We start from the raw sequence: 16,961 nt of genomic DNA on the forward strand, positions 1-16,961 counted from the left end.
TACAACATATAAGGATTAAAGACACTATTTAGACCAACAAAATTTGACCCAATTCCTCAAGTTTTTTTTTTCCTTGTCTTTCACACATGCATGACTTCTCTTAGATTTCATAAAAATGGGAAATTTGAGCACGTGGTACGACTTCTTTGTTTTTTCTTCTACTCATGCATCCGTAACCAATAGATTCCAATATCTTCTCTCAATGGTTTTGGAAGACTACCATGCATAACCCATTTCTTCTTCCAAAAGCTAACCACATTTTGTCAAGGGTCTCAAAAAGCTACCACCGCCCTCTCGTTGTCTTACCAAATGAAACGTAACAAACGTTTTCATTTTTCAACAACCCATATTGACTACTTGTACCCCAACAGAACTACAAGGGATAGATTAGTTTATTTCATTAGATTTATCTTGTTTAAAAAATAAGCTATCTAAAAGTATAGTTGTAAAAAAATAAAAAGAGAGATATGGTCTAGAAAAAATGAGGAGGGATGTTGTATTCACTTCCTGTATCCGTTTGGATAAAAGTTAGCATTTCTGCGTTTACAAGTTTTGTGTTTTCTCTCTCTCTCTCTCTCTTTTTTTAGCGCTTATGAACAGTAAACGGCACTGTTCATACACGTGATAACACTGTACGGGAGACAAAGTTACTGTTCACGCACTGTTCATGATACTTACAACCACTTTATTCAAAAAAAAAATATTAAAAATAGGTCCCACAGTACTATTTACACATTTAAAAATTATTTTGCTACAGTGTTTCAATTTTCAATTTTCAACAAATTAAGTTGTATCCAAATTAAGGATAAACTATATATAGGTTAGAGCTATCCACGACCCGCCCAGACCCGACAAACCGCCTGGAACCCGATCATCTTCACCTAAAATTGCCTAATCAAAGCTTGGTTTCGATTGAACGTGGGTCGCAGGCGCAAGGACCCGAGCCCATCAATTCGAGTTGTGGGTTAGCTGTCTGAGAAATCGACGAACCCGACCTGCCCAATAAGTTGTTCTTCCCTCGTCGGAAATCATGAGTTTCAGCCAAAACCGGTAAGTCCAAAGACTCCAAACTCTTAAGTCCAATGATATAGGTATATTTCGGCCAGATCCATCAAGATCTAGGCCCAATCTTTATAGATATAGGAAAATATTGGCTAGATCTTGTTAGATCCGACTAGATCTGACAATATTTTGGCCAAAATCCGGCCAAATTTCTCTCCATTCTGGCGAATCCGAAACCGACCGATATGGACCCGAAACTAATACAACCCGAACCATTTTTTTTTTTTTTTTTTTTTTTTCTTATTTGTCATTTTACTATATTTTTGAGCAACCGACTAGCCGTCGAGCAACGTACACAGTCCCCTCTTTTTAATAACAAGTCAGAATAAAGTAGAAGTACTAGTGTTTTACAAAGCAATAATTGGATCCCCCTTTTTTTCTTCGAAATAGAAAATAATAATAATAACAAGTTTATGATTAAGAAGAAAGTCAGAGTTTGGACAAATTTTAAAGTTTTTCTATTTGCTAAAAGTCATATTTTGAAGGTTTAATTATGCTGTCACATCGTTTTTTCTTTTTTCTTTTTCCATTGTGGTGTCACATCGTTTGAAATCTCAAATCATCCCATTCTATCAAATAAGCAGTATACTTTATGCTAAGTAATTTTAGATGTATCATGCACAACTTTAAATTTGTGAAAACTAAAATGTTAATTTCTGTAAAATAATCTCTATTAATTTAGAGATAATGTTATCCATACACGTAAATAATAATTTCAAACAAATATCCAATGTGAAAATCATTTAGTTCAATTAATAAAAAATTTTATACTAAAAACTGATTAATATCTTAATTTAATAATAAAAAAAAATTATCTTGAACAAGCACATTAGGGTGAAATTTTATCAAACTTTATATAAAATGGATACACATAAAGGCACGGACTCTCTCACTCTCTCTCTCTCTCTCTCATATTAAAGACTTTGTCTATATATTTTGACTCATTCTCCTCTTGCACTTCCAAGAAAATATGGAGACGGAAAACCTGGAAGATGGACTCTTAACAACAAAGCCTAGAGTGAATTGCAGGGACGTATCAGAGAGTGATTCCAAAGCCACACCTATTGTTATACTCAGCTCTATGGTCGCCTACTGTGGCTCACTAACTGTGGGGTGTTCTGTAAGTACAACTAGATTATTATGGCATTTGGAACAATGATTGATTTGTCTCATTTCATTTGGTCTTCTTATAATTAACGTTTTCTTCCCAAAAAAATAAGTGGAAAAGAAACTGCCTCCTTTTTTCGTTAGTAATCAAGTTGTCTCTCATTATGTTTTAGATTTCCTAGTCTATCTCTTTGTTTCAATTTTTTTAGTAATATCAGAATTTAAAAAATAATAATAGTCATGAATCATGTTGAATTTTTCAGTATCATTTATCCAATATAGTAAATTTAATTTTTTTTTTCAAAAAAAGAAAAATAATGTGGCCTACCACTGTAAAGAAAAAAGGGAAAAAAAAAAAAAAAACTCAATGTTTTCTTTTCAAAAAAAAAAAAAAAAAAAAATTGATGTTTCTAATTAATGGAGATATTTAGGATCCGTTTAATACATATGTTTAAAAACTGAAAATTGTTGTTTGAAAATATTTATGAAAATACGTGTGAGTGAAAAAATGTATAGAAACTAGAAATATATGTAATGTTGTTTAAAAACTGAAAATTGATGTTTGAAAACACAAACCAAACACCCTTATAATTTGAACTTCCCCTTCCCCTCTTAAAATATTATCTAACCAATTTGGTCAAACTCTCCAACACTTGTGTAAAAAAGCGAGTTGCAAGTGGTGAAATTTCGTAATTTTTTTTTTGTGATATCTCTCTGGCGGTTTACATTTGATATTCACGAATGAACACTCTTTTTAAAGGAAATTGAAATATCTACACTCAGACCAACATTCACTTTGATAGGACCATCGAATTTAACGGTCAAACTTGGTTAGATATTGCATTTTGCTATAAAACTTCTAGATTTGGCTTAATTTGACTATTTTAACCAGTTGTTTTTCCGACTCAAATTTGATTTTTCTCGATTTTCATGTCTATTCGAAGAAAAAATATATTATTATAGGTAGAGAGGGTAAAAGGGGTAGTGACACCGACAAATCAAATTAGAGTCCTATCCAGGCATTAAATAGAGATCAAATGAAATCTTAAACGTACAGTTTAATCTAGTTTTATATGGAATTATGATTAACAAAACTGAGGGAAACACTAACATTTGGCTTCCCGGGTTGGAATTGGCAGGGGAAGAAGGTTTATGTATCATACGTTAATACATACACCTGTTACATATCAGCAATATTTAAAGATTTTGTGTGGTTAGCAAAAAAATAAAGATTTTGTGTTGTTTAGATACTTCAAGTAAGCATTGAGCCAAAAAATAAAATATAATTACGAAACTGTATATACATGCCAGTGCCATCCAGCTTTAATTAAGAATATCCGAATCCTAGTACCACAAACTAAAACTTTTCAAGCTCATCTAGATTTAAGAATGACTTAACTTGAGAGAAGTGATAATCTTTTTGTATAGTATAATACCTTTTTTTTTTTTAAACCGTATAGTATATTACTTTATTCCTTCAGCCCCAAGAAAAAACAAATTTTATATATCCATACAAATATAATGGAGCCTGCAACTTTGGAATCGTTTACCAATTATTTATTTTTTAAAAGTGAAAGCCCGATTATATTATTCTGACACGTTGATGAATAAAAAATTATCACTTAGAAAAAGAATTCTGGGCTTCCCCAAAGTTTTGTTAGTTGTGATTTGTGTATACACTACACCTTTTTTTTGACGGAGAATATACTACACCTTTTCTTTTTCTTTTTTTTTTGAGAATCAAGTCAATGCTTTTATTAATCAAAGAATACAATCATGGATAACAAGCTGTTGCACATCACTTGGGATGTCATTTGACCAAACATGGGGACAAGGAATAGTTTTTGCAGCCTTAGCCAGTTTATCTGCTACTGCATTTCCTTGTCTCTTTACGTGCATAAAGGTAGCTGAATCAAAGTTCAAAGCCAAGACTTTTATATCATCTAGAATATGACCAAAAGAGCTGAAGCATGGAGAGCCCGAGTTGCTAGCATTTGTGATGGATTCTGAATCCCCTTCAAAAACCACGTCTGCCAATCCCAGTTGAAGAGCGAATCTAACGGCTCTCTCTAAAAATTTGATTAGTGTCTTAGTTTGATAATAAAAAATAATTATCTTAATAGGTTGAAACTTTATCAAACTTTATATCTGACGGATACAAAGGCTCTCTCTCTCTCTCTCTCTCTCTCTCTCTCATTAAAGACTTTGTCTATATATTTCGACTCATTCTCTTCTTACTCTTCCAAGAAAATATGGAGACAGAAAACCTGGAAGATGGACTTTTAACAACAAAGCCTAGAGTGAATTGCAGGGACGTATCAGAGAGTGATTCCAAAGCCACACCTATTGTTATACTCAGCTGCATGGTCGCCTACTGTGGCTCAATAACTGTGGGGTGTTCTGTAAGTACAACTAGATTATCATGGCATTTGGAACAATGATTGATTTGTCTCATTTCATTTGGTCTTCTTATAATTAACGTTTTCTTCCCAAAAAATAAATGAAAAAGAAACTGCCTCCTTTTTTCGTAAGTAACCAAGTTGTCTCTCATTATGTTTTAGACTTCCTACTCTATCTCTTTGTTTCAATTTTTTTTTAGTAATATCAAATTTTAAAAAATAATTATTATTATGAATAATGTTGAATTTTTCAGTATCATTTATCCAATATAGTACATTTATTTTTTTTTCAAAAAAAGAAAAATAATGTGGCCTTACCACTGTAAAAAATAAAAAATAAATAAAAATCAATGTTTTCTTTTCTTGGTTAGTTTTTTTTCATTTTATTTGTTTGTTCTCTGGTGAGTTTCCTACCAATGAAACATGTTTAAGACTATAATATAGATGCCTTTATAATATTAAAAATTAAAATAAAGTGGGATTCGATCATAATAATAATAATAAAGTAAAAAGGGTTTTTCTAAAAATATATTTATATTTTTAAAAGCAGCTCATTCCATGGAGGAGAATGATTTCGCTAAACTTTGTCTGAAGAAGTTAATTGCTTTGCAGTCAGCATATTCATCACCAGCTGAATCTGGAATTATGGAAGACTTGGGTCTCTCTATTGCAGCTGTAAGTATCAATATAAGTTTTATTTTTTTGTAATATAAACAAGTGATATATACACACACACACACAAACAGGAAAAGTTGCCCTTGGTCTGATATTTTGTTCATGTTATAATATTCAATACTTTTTTATTTGATTAACATTTTAAACTATTCTACCATTAGATCATACATTCTTATTCTTCTTAATGCTTACACCAAATTTCATGTTAACTAGATATTATTTAATATTTAACATATAAAGTCACGTTTTAGCAAAGTTTACATTTATATGAAAATATTAGTTAATAACATATAGTAATGGAATAAATTCTTATATTAATTATTTATATCTGTGCACTAACTATTTTTTCATTTGATTCTAAAAAAAAAAAAATTTATTTACTTATTTGAATGATGGTCTAATTAAGATTATTTTTTGGCACAAGATTCAAATCCAACGTGTGTAGCTTTTAGAGGCCCTAAGTGTAGGCCTAATATATGTAGAAAATGCCCAGAAAAAGAGAGGGCCCATCCAAAGCAATAGTCCATACGTGGAGCCGAGGAAGTTACATATGTAAATAAAGTTTCAGGTACCAACACTATGACTTATGATAAGTTATTACTTATCATTAAAATTTTAACACAATAAGGTTCTGTTTAGTTGAAAAGATAAAAAAAATAGAAGGATAGAAAAGATTTAATTTTGTGTTTAGTTGAATGAGTAGAAAAGTGGAAGGATAGGGCAAAAAATTGGTTATGAAAAAATTGGGAAGATAGAACATTGAGTTTGTAAAATTTACTCAAATAACCCTATTAGATAATTTTTTTTTAAAATATTATTTTTTTATCAAAAATTTGTGTATTGATGGCAATTCTTCTTCTTCTTCTTCTTTTTTTTTTTTTTTTAAGTACAAGAAAGTGAGAAAAAAAAAAAAACAAACAAACAAATGAGGAAAAATAAAAGGAAATAAAAAAAAAAACCCAAAACATATATTGAAAAAAGATTAAAAAAAGAAAAAAGGAAAAGAGAATGAACAGAAACATGGGAAAAAAAAAAAAAAAAAAAAAAAAAAAAGAACAGACAAAGACAATGTGGGGACAAATTTGTCAAAATGGTAGTCTCTCATTTTATCTCCATTTTGGGAGAATTTTTGAGAGAAAATTCCTAGGCCCACCAATTTTCTCTCCTAACCAAATACAAAAAATTATCATTTTCTTTGCACTTTTCTTTCTACTTTTTTCATACTTCCTAAAATCCGCTCAATCAAATGTATAAAGAAAAATATTATAAGGGTGGAAAAAGATTCCCTCTAATTGAATCCTTCAATTCTCTCCCACTTTTAATTGGATGACATCTGTTATTTATTTAATTTTAAAATGTCACATTAAATAAAAATTGGATGGAATTAGAGGATTCAATGAGTGGATCTCATCCTAAAGGGCATATTATCACATCCTATAGCAATGTTGTCATCTAGCATTTGAAATGCAATACTAAAGATGTTGTACCCATTAGAATTTGAAATCAGAAAATTGTACCGGGTGCAATTGAATCCAATAACATAAGAAAAAAGTTAACGGTATTGCACCAAGTCTCAATTCATGTTGATTATATGAGAAATGAAGATTTAAGGCATGTGGCTAAAGAAATGTTGTTGTCAAATCCAAAATAAAATAATAATTTGATATAAGTCATAAATGTTGTCTAAGGAGTTTTATGTTTTCTCACCTAGTTCTAACAATAAACTTTTTGAAATATGTGTTTAATATGATTAGTTTTTATAACTATGTACGAGTTTGTGTGTATATATGTGTCTATATATATATATATATATTGTGAATTGACTTTTGTAAAATTTCATTTTGTTTGCAAAGGTCAACCTTTCTAAAGAAATATTTCCAACTCCATATCCTTGTTTAGAATTATTAGCTTAAAAAAAAAAAAAAAAAAAAAAAAAAAAAAAAAAAAAAAAATCTAGGACCACAACTTTTTCACAACTATGACGTAATAGATTATGAGTGGTGAAGAAAAAATAATAAATCTATATAAAAGTAATAGACAGTTACTTACAATTAACAAAAAAAAGTTGGGGATCCAGAATAGTTGTGATAAAAATCCCTCAGGCGAGGGTTTTGAAGTCAATGGGCTGCCTATATGGGCCCATGTTTGGGCTTACCTAAAAGTCCCCACTGCCGAAACACAAGTATGGCATCTATCTTGTTTTAATGTGCAACTTGTTACTTGTTATCTTGATTTTTCCAATATACTGTCATATTTATTTCACATTTTTCTGTGTTTTTATTCAATTACATTCTTGCCTTCACTCCAAACTCATTGTGCAGTATTCAGTTTTCGGTGCAATGGCAACTGCAGGAGGAATAGTAGGTTCATTTGTTAATGGAAAATTAGCTGATGTTATTGGAAGGAGGGGTGTAAGACTCTTAATTTGGTCACCCTTATATATATATATATATATAAAAGCAGTCAGACTGCTTTTCATAACAAAAAAGATTTACTGCTTTCTCAAAATTTTCATGAATCTTACTCTTGATATTGTAATGCAGACGTTGTGGTTCTCTGAGATATTCAGCATTGCAGGGTGGCTTGCTATAGCATTCGCAAAGGTGTGTCTAACTCCTTTTCTTCCCCTCAAAGATGTTGCATGCACGTCTTGAATTTATGAAAATAACTTTGAATAAGATGAGGTCCGACTTTTTTTTTTTTTTTGGTTAAAAATATATATTAATTGTAGATAGATATTTTGAAGGAAGAAACTAAAAAAGTGGGTTTGCTCTAATAGGCTTGTCCGGTTGTCCCGGATAAGAATTTTATAAAGTTTATGGCAAGTATATAAAGTAACACAAACTTAAACAAATAAAATAACTGAGAGAATCAATTAACATATGTCTCTAGAATGCATCACGCTCTATTATATTTTTTGAAGTTTTATTTAATTGAACATATAATGTACTTTGCATTTTTTTAAAAATACATAATTATAATATTGTTTTATATAAATAGAGAAAATGTTATTAAAAAGAACATTTTTTAAATATACCATAATTGTTTGACTAATTTGAACACATCCAAGAATAATTAAAAATAAGATTTACACCCTCATTCCATGGAACACACGTAAGATGTTACATTAAGTTTTAATTATTATATAAGTTTAGAATTTCGTATTTTTTTTGCTTTTCAAATATTGAAATCTTTATTTTAAGATAATCTTTTGAATATTTATCTTTTTAATTGCTTTTGAGGGCTCATATGTCTAATTTAAATAACTATTTTGTTTGTATTTTTTACCCAAAAAATAAAGTGTATAGCCCAAAAAGGAAAAAATTTCATATTTTTCAATTCAAAAATTAAGGAGAAAAAAGAATTTTGAGCCCAAACTGAAAAGACAACCTACAAAAAGAACTAAGTGAAGGTCCAATTAGTTCAAAAAAGACCAAATGGACGGTAGTGGATCAAATGGACCGAAGTGGCTTAAATGGACCAAAACTAACCTAAGTGGACAAAAATACGTCACTCGTGTGACTTAAAAGGAACATAGCAACAATAAATAATAGATTCAGATATACATAAATTTAGATACTTAATATTACAATCTAAGTGGGGGATTGGTAAAACATATTTTGTAGATTGTGATATGGAAGGAAGTGGTTTTGTGCATTTGGACTTGTCTTACATTGAAAGTTTACAAAGCTTTTGGTGGGTATATATAGCAACACAAAAATCTACAAATAAAATAACTGACAAAGCTAGGCTCTAGAACATGCACATGTGTGACTTGTCACACACTTGGCATGTGCAAGTACGCATGATATTTAAAATAATTAATTTTTAAAAGACAACCCATTTATAAAAGGCTATGAATTATTCCAAAAATTCAAGTTGTTCAGAAAATTATTCAATTCAAATAAAGAGTTTGCTTCCCTTGGAAATAAATGTTTAATCTTCTCCTTCTTTCTTTCCCTTCAATAATGATGTAGGTCTTCAATTTATGAAAACAACTTTACCTCTAATGTCTATTTGGTTGAGTTACATGGCCATTATCTAATTTGTTCTCCAAATATGAAATGGGAATGATTGTAGTAACAATAACATTTATAATAACCTTACATTGAAGTTTCTGCCAACATTTAAATCAAAATGGTTGTATACCTTGGATATTTACAAAGATCCATATCATGGAAAGATCTTTTAAAATCATTATGGAGCAAGTCAGTTGGATCTTTTGTTTCCCCCTTTAATTATCTTTTCACACCTCAATAGTAAATCCGCCTCTAAAAAAAATTGTTAAAGCTATCTACCAATCACCCCTCCTAGACTCCACAAAAGTGAGAGTTTTGTGCACTCAGTACAATCTCATTAATAAACCAACTGAATGCGTCTTCTAGAATGCTTGGTGGCTGGACCTTGGAAGACTGTCTCTGGGAATTGGCAATGGGCTTATTGGCTATGCGGTAATTATAATAAGTTAACTTCATTCATTAGCTATCTGTGAAACTCATAATAGTGATAGTACTAATACTAAAATTCTTGTTTTCAAAACAGGTTCCCGTATACATAGCAGAAATAACCCCTAAGAACTTGAGGGGAGGATTTTCTAATGCTAGTCAGGTATAGTAACACTTTAAGGTGTTTGGATTGAATAGCTAAACTCATTGTTTATGGAGATGTAATTTCATCAAGTGTACAGTTGATGGTATGTTGCGGCCTTTCTCTGATGTTTATCATTGGAAATGTCATTACTTGGCGCATCTTGGCCTTAATTGGTAATTGTTTTAAGTTTTTCTTTATCTTAATGAATTAAACTTCTATGTGTTAATTTCATTTGTTTTGATCTTAAATTTTTTCAGGAACTATTCCATGTATACTAGAACTTCTAGGCTTGTTGTTGATTCCAGAATCTCCAAGATGGCTAGTGAGTCCAATTCAAAGATCCTAGTTAAGATGTTATGTTTGTGATGTGCCATTGTTTAAAAGGGAAAGATTAATTGTTCTATTTTTACTTTCATGGCTGTCAAAATGGATGCTTGAGAATATCTCAAAACTTTTGTAGTTTATTGTAAGTTTGTAACATATATAGATAGCCTTAGCATACACAGTAAAGGAAAAGTGAGCATCCATTTGAATGTTCAAATGATAATACAATTTCCTGCAGGCTAAAATAGGTAAAGAGAAAGAGTTTGAAACTTCTCTACAATACCTTAGGGGAAGGAATGCTGATATTTCTCAAGAAGCAGCTGAGATCAGAGTAAATTCTAACTTCTTATCCTTCTAAAAGAACTGCTATTTTACAACCTCAAGTATAACATAAATCTTTGGTTTTTTATGTTTTAATAATTTTAGGTACGCAATTAGAAATGAGATGTGATACTTTGGTTTTGCAGGAGTATACAGAAGCCTTCAAAAAGAACTCAAAAACAAGATTTATGGATTTGTTCCAAAGAAGATATGCTCATTCACTTATTGTAAGCTTAAATAGAATGAAAAAATGTAAACAAATTTAGTTGTTGCACCTTTTCCTTTTTGAAGCTTCTCTAATCTCTCTACTATAATGAATTAAATTTGTTAATAAGGTTGGAGTTGGGCTGATGGTACTGGTACAATTTGGAGGGAACAATGTCATTGTTTCTTATTCAAGCTCTATATTCAACAAAGCTGGTAATAAAATTAAGGGATTTTAGAATTGCTTCCATACATTGTTGATGACAACATAAAGACATGCAGAAAGGGTGATATGGATCACTGGCTTATGACAGGTTTTTCAACTAGTATTGGAACAATATCAGTTGCTATCATCCAGGTTCTTGACACTTATAACTGCAGAATGAATCAAGACTTTCGGTTGTTACATTTTTAAGAAGTGTAAATGTTTGTTTGTAGATTCCAGCCACTGTTGCAAGTGTGCTCTTAACGGATAAATTAGGAAGACGACCACTTTTATTGGTAAGGATGGCAAAGGATATATTTTTAAGGCAATAATTTACATCATCAATTAATTGTTAATGAAGTCAAGATTTATTATAGGCATCTGCTGCTGGAATGTGCTTCAGTTGCTTCCTTTTAGGATTGTCATTCTTGTTTCAGGTTTCTCCCAAATCCAAATTTTCAATATCCTTAATTTTCAACTCTTTTCTATTGCTGTTAGTAAAAGAATCATTCTTGAAAAAAGTTATGTTTGTAATGAGCAGAACCTCCACCAGTGGAAAGAGCTCACTCCCATTTTGGCATATATTGGCGTAGTGGTAACACAATTTCTGTGTCTCAGATTCTGTATCATTTCCTTACATTCTTAAAATGCCACTTAAAATATGGAAATCTCTAGAGGTTTAAGTTTCCTGTGTTCTTATTTTCAACGCTTATGGCCTAAATATTAGTACCTTATAAGACATCTGGCAGTCTTCTTAGACTCAAAACGCTTTTATTGACTTTGTCTATGGCCAAAATCACTGGCATAGCTTCAATTTCTTGTGCCTTTGGGGTTATGCCTATGGCTGTAATCATTGGCATGCCAAAGTATGCAATTTCCTGTGCTTCTTTTCCTTTGTATCATAACTTGATTCTTAAAAGAAGAAAGGACCTTAATACTTGCTGTTTATTAAAAATTCCCACTAATTTTGTGCCAAGATATTAGGAAGTAGTAGTTCAAATTAAGTGACTAATATGTTTACTATTTAACACCACACCACACTCAGGGGTATTCTGTAGCTTACTCAACAGGCATGGGCGGAATACCATGGCTCATAGTCTCAGAGGTATGTAGCTTTTCTTGTTAGTAACAGTAGAGAGTCTTTTAATGAAATTCTAATGTCAGTTTTCATAACAAGAAGGTTTTTTCATTTTAAATTAGATTGAAGGATCAGATTTGTGTAACAGGTATTTCCCATTAACGTAAAGGGTTCAGCTGGAAGCCTAGTGTCTTTAGTAAATTGGTCATGTTCTTGGATTGTAACATACGGTTTCAATTTTATGATGGAATGGAGCTCAGCAGGTAACTCTTTCTGCTATTCTTTGTGCCCCATTCTCTTCTTTTTGCTTATACTTAAAAAAATGTTTGGCCTATATGCTATTTCAGGAACGTTTTTCATATACATGGGCGTTTGCGGTTCAGCTGTTTTATTTGTTGCAAAGTTAGTTCCAGAAACCAAGGGGAGAGTACTAGAAGAAATACAAGTTTCAATTACCCATTCTCCACAATAAGATGGACTTTTCATTCTGTATATTGAGGGAACAAGTACATCTATCATAAAGTGTATTAGGTGTCTAGTATTTCTGTTTACTCAAGAGGATTGATGAGCTCTGCTTATATATTGGAGTTGGAGGTGTATTCAGCCTATATGGCTTAGTTATGGAAGGGATTCGGGGTCAAGGGGCCCCTAGCTTTTTTTTTTTTTTTTTGATTGTCAATCTGTCTCAGAACTTTCAGTGATGAGGACTAACGTCCATAGCAATTAAATCACTCAAAAGTTGATTTTCAATACAAGGTGGGGAATCTTCAACCCAGACTAAACACTTGTCTACATTCTTTGCCACTCTAGCCAGTACATGTGCTGCGGAGTTATTGATTCTATTCGTGTGAACAGCCTTCCACGAGCTAAAATTCTGCAGAAAAAACCTTGAGCCTTCAATTATCTTCAGTATTGTTTTAGCAGGTGCCATATGACCTTTCAAGGCCTGGATGATCAGTTAAGCATCACCTTCCAGGATAATGTACTTCAGCCCCAAGTCCCACACAAGACCAATACCAGCCTCCATTGCTTTTGCTTCGGCCTCCAATGCCCCCAGTGGGAACTCCAGAAGTTTACACATCGCGCCCATAATCAGCCCCTGGTTATTTCTTATAACCACAGCGATCCCACACTGTCCCTGATCCTTAAACACCGCAGCCTCAACATTTACTTTATGCCAGCCCTGTGGAGGTGGTAACCAGTGTTTGTGAGTGATTTTAGGCTTCGAAGGTCTGCCAAAGGAAGGCTTAACAGCCCGGACCTCTGCCCAATAATTCCTTGCCTCTACCGCAATAGACTTACATTTTTTCCCGCCTCACCATGCCGCACCTTATTCCTATTGTTCCATAGAAACCATGCCACAGTAGCGAAGAGCTCCCAATCTTTTTCCCCCTCGGTATTCATCATAAACCATACAACATCTAAAAATTCTGTTGGGGTTTGGGTTAAAATGCTGCAATTTATCCCCGCTTCCCTCCATGTTTCTTTCACAATCGTGCAGCTCCAGAGTATATGGCCTGAAGATTCACTCTCACCACAGAAATCACAGCCATCCTCCATTATAATCTTTCTACGCATTAAACACTGTTTTGTAGGGAGTATGTTTCTGCAAGCTCTCCAAAGGAAGTGCTTTACTTTACTCGAACATTTGATGCTCCATATGGACTTCCAGATTTGAGACATCCTAGAGCAATCCGAGCACCCAACCACATCCTCACCTCTTTCCAGGTTAGCAAGGCATACCGCCACCCTATAAGCACTTTTCACAGAGAAGCATCCGTTAGGAGTTTTTCCCCAAACAAGAGAGTCAACTTAGTTCAGAGGACTAAGAGGGATGCTCAGTATGGCTTCAGCTTCATGGGGTAAGAAAGTATCTTTAACCAGCAAGGTTCTCCACTCCCCTTTTTTGGCATTAATGAGGTCAGCAACCATTTCACTCTGTCCCTCAGCTAGCTTCAAAGTGATCACGCTGCCTGATTCTGATGTAGGCAACCATCTCGCCTTCCATGTCTCAATACTTCTTCCATTTCCAACAGCCCACCGAGCACCCTCATGGATGATATTTTTTGCCGCCATGATACTCCTCCATATATATGATGGCTTCCTCCCCATATGTGCCTCCAAGAATGAGGTATCCGGGAAATATTTTGCTTTCATGACCCTATGAACCAGTGAGTTGGGGTTTTGTTGTAGTCTCAATCCTTGCTTGGCGAGGAGGGCTAGATTAAATGCTTTAAGGTCTCGAAACCCCATCCCGCCTTCCGCCTTAGGGCTGCATAATTTTTTCCAAGAGACCCATGCTACCTTCCTTTCACTTCCTCGTTGACCCCACTAAAATCCACTCATCATAGAATTTAATTCTGAGCACAAAGAGTCCGGGAGCTTGAACACATTCATTGTGTATGTAGGAGTGGCCTGTGCAACTGCTTTGATTAAGACTTCCCTTCCTCCATTAGATAAAAGCTTTCCCTTCCAAGTTGCTATTCTCCTCCCCACTTGATCCTTGATGCGATTGAAAGCCGTTTTCTTTGCTCTTCCCACCAAAGGGGGTAACCCCAAGTACTTTTCATGGTGTTGAATAATTTGAGCACCAAAGGTCCCCTTCACAAACTCTTTTATCTCTTCCTTTGTGTTTTTCCTGAAAAATAGGGAAGTCTTTTCTCTATTCAGCTTTTGCCCGGATTCTTCCTCATACACTTCCATGCACTCTTCCTTTGTTGCTCTACAGAAAATAACACTATCATCCACAAAGAACAAGTGGGAGACTCTTGGCGCATGACTTGCAGCCGCTACCCCTCTGATCAGGCCCTCCCTCTCTTTCTTTTTTAGCATTGCTGACAAGCCCTCCCCACATAGCAAGAACAAGTATGGGGGGAGTGGGTCCCCCTGGTGAAGGCCCCTTGACGGAGTAAACGCACCCTTTGGTTCGCCATTAATTAGAATTGAGAAAGACACGGAAGTCACACACATCATGATGAGAGATATCCATCTTTCCCCAAAGCCCATTTTCTTCATCATAGACTCAAGATAAGCCCACTCTACTCGATCATATGCCTTGCTCATATGTAATTTTACTGCCATAAGGCCCTCCTTTCCCTTCCTTTTCTTGTCGATGGACTGCATGGTTTCAAAAGCAACCATCACGTTGTCCGTAATCAATCTACCTGGAACGAATGAACTTTGAGCTTCATTTATGACACCGTGGAGGACATGCTTCAATCTATTTGCTAGGACCTTGGATATGATTTTGTATAGCACATTGCACAAGCTGATAGGTCTATATTCTGTTATCCTTTGGGGGGTTTTTTGTCTTGGGAATTAGACAGATAAATGTTTTATTAATTTCATTCGGCATAATGCCTGAATTAAGGGCCAGCAGTACACAATTTGTGACCGAGGGGCCAACAATATCCCAATAAGTTTGGTAAAAGATAGGTGACATACCATCCGGGCCCGGAGCCTTTGTAGGGTGCATTTGTTTGAGAGCCGTCCACACTTCCTCTGCCCTGAACTCCCTCTGTAGCTCCTCATTCATCTCGGGTGACACTCTTTCTTCCATAGCATTCAAGCTTTCCTCAAAATTGGACGGTTGATTAGATTTGAATATGGACTTCAAATAATCAAGGATTATTTTCTCTGTTGTCTCCTCATCTTCATGCCAAACACCGGTGTCGTCAAATAGTCCCCCGATTCTATTCTTTCGGCTCCTTTGGCTAGCTATATCATGGAAACATTTTGTATTTTTGTCACCATGTTGCAGCCACAAGACCCTTGACCTCTGATTCCACATAATCTCTTCCCTGGTATGCAATTCATTGATCTCCCTTTTAAGTGCCTGAATTTCCTTTGCTGTGTAATGGAGTAGGTTCAAAGACTCAAGATTTTGAAGCCGAGTCTGTTTCTGCCATAGGCCTTTATAGATGTTACCAAACTTATTTTTATTCCAGTCCTAAAGATTTTTTTGACATCTTCCTATCCTTTCTTGGATAGGCAGGGACGAATCATCCCTATATGGGTCCCAAGCAAGTACAATCAACTCCTTGCACTTCTCCTCCCTAGTCCACATAGCTTTGAAAAAGAAGCGTTTCTTTCCCACTGTTTTGCGCTGTTCCTTCCTTAACAACAGGGCAAGGAGACAATGATCCGAGGAAGACATAGAGACGTGATGAACATTGGCCTCCAGGAAGACCCGAGACCATGCTTCATTGGCAACCATTCTGTCTAATCTGATGAGCGTGCGTTGTTCACTGAATCTGCCATTACACCAAGTGAAATTCGGTCCTATAAACCCCAAGTCGATAAGGCCGCACCTGCTCAGTGTTTCCCTAAACGCACCCATCTATTTAGTATCTCTGTCCTTCCACCCCATTTTCTCATCAGGGTGAACAATTTCATTAAAATCTCCACAAACCAACCACGACAAACTGCATTGTGCATTTAAAGTTTCAAGTAATTGCCAAGAGGTGTACCTTTTTTTGTTGTCGGGATGTCCGTAAAAGCCGGTAACTCTCCAAGGACTTTCGCTACCTTCTCCGTCGACAACCGCATCGATATATGAATGAGAATAGATCTTGAAACGAATATCCGTTCCTTCTCTCCACAATAACGCCAATCCGCCACTCCTACCATCACTCGGAACTATTATTGCTTGGGTGAAGCCCAATTTATTCTGGAAACCCTTCATCCTATCAATGCTAGCTTTTGTTTCTACTAGAAAGATCACCACGGGGTTTTTTTGTTTCACCACTTCGGTGAGGGTGCGAACTACTGGCGAAGCCCCCAAACCCCAGCAGTTCCAAGCAAGGACACTCATTGGGCTGGGCGAGGCTGCCCAGCAGCCACCGCCACACCACCAACCATTTTCCCATCCTCTTCACTGTTTTTCTCTGCTTGAAGTTTTCCTTTTGCCCTCCGTTTGCGATAAACATTTGTGTCCAATTCTGATAAAGGTATGTCTCCTTTTCTTTTTTGGTTTGGTGGATTAGATACCTCCTGT

At 34.6% G+C, this 16,961-nt stretch overlaps 1 protein-coding gene across 4 annotated transcripts; it reads left to right on the forward strand.

The window, feature by feature from the left end:
• The first annotated feature begins 1,925 nt into the window (after window positions 1-1,925).
• On the forward strand, window positions 1,926-12,627 carry LOC112023915 (sugar transporter ERD6-like 5). 4 transcript variants are annotated; one of them, XM_065762485.1, is made up of 19 exons: window positions 4,520-4,571; window positions 5,181-5,243; window positions 5,668-5,811; window positions 7,565-7,654; window positions 7,787-7,846; window positions 9,629-9,694; window positions 9,786-9,851; window positions 9,931-10,006; window positions 10,091-10,155; window positions 10,396-10,488; window positions 10,625-10,705; window positions 10,814-10,898; window positions 10,997-11,040; window positions 11,121-11,183; window positions 11,265-11,324; window positions 11,429-11,482; window positions 11,933-11,992; window positions 12,114-12,228; window positions 12,313-12,627. In XM_065762485.1, exons 4-19 carry the CDS (start codon window positions 7,583-7,585, stop codon window positions 12,435-12,437), a joined length of 1,185 nt encoding a protein of 394 aa, XP_065618557.1. In that variant the 5' UTR covers window positions 4,520-4,571; window positions 5,181-5,243; window positions 5,668-5,811; window positions 7,565-7,582; the 3' UTR covers window positions 12,438-12,627. The 4 variants fall into 4 exon arrangements, with proteins under 4 accessions (XP_065618555.1, XP_065618554.1, XP_065618556.1 ...); XM_065762483.1 differs by lacking the exons at window positions 4,520-4,571; window positions 5,668-5,811 and adding an exon at window positions 1,926-2,182; XM_065762482.1 differs by lacking the exon at window positions 5,668-5,811 and having other exon boundaries at window positions 4,368-4,571.
• The last annotated feature ends 4,334 nt before the right edge of the window (window positions 12,628-16,961 follow it).

The sequence above is a fragment of the Quercus suber genome, unplaced genomic scaffold (genome assembly GCF_002906115.3).
Source record: "Quercus suber isolate HL8 unplaced genomic scaffold, Cork oak 2.0 scaffold_459, whole genome shotgun sequence".
In the NCBI taxonomy this organism is placed as follows: domain Eukaryota; kingdom Viridiplantae; phylum Streptophyta; class Magnoliopsida; order Fagales; family Fagaceae; genus Quercus; species Quercus suber.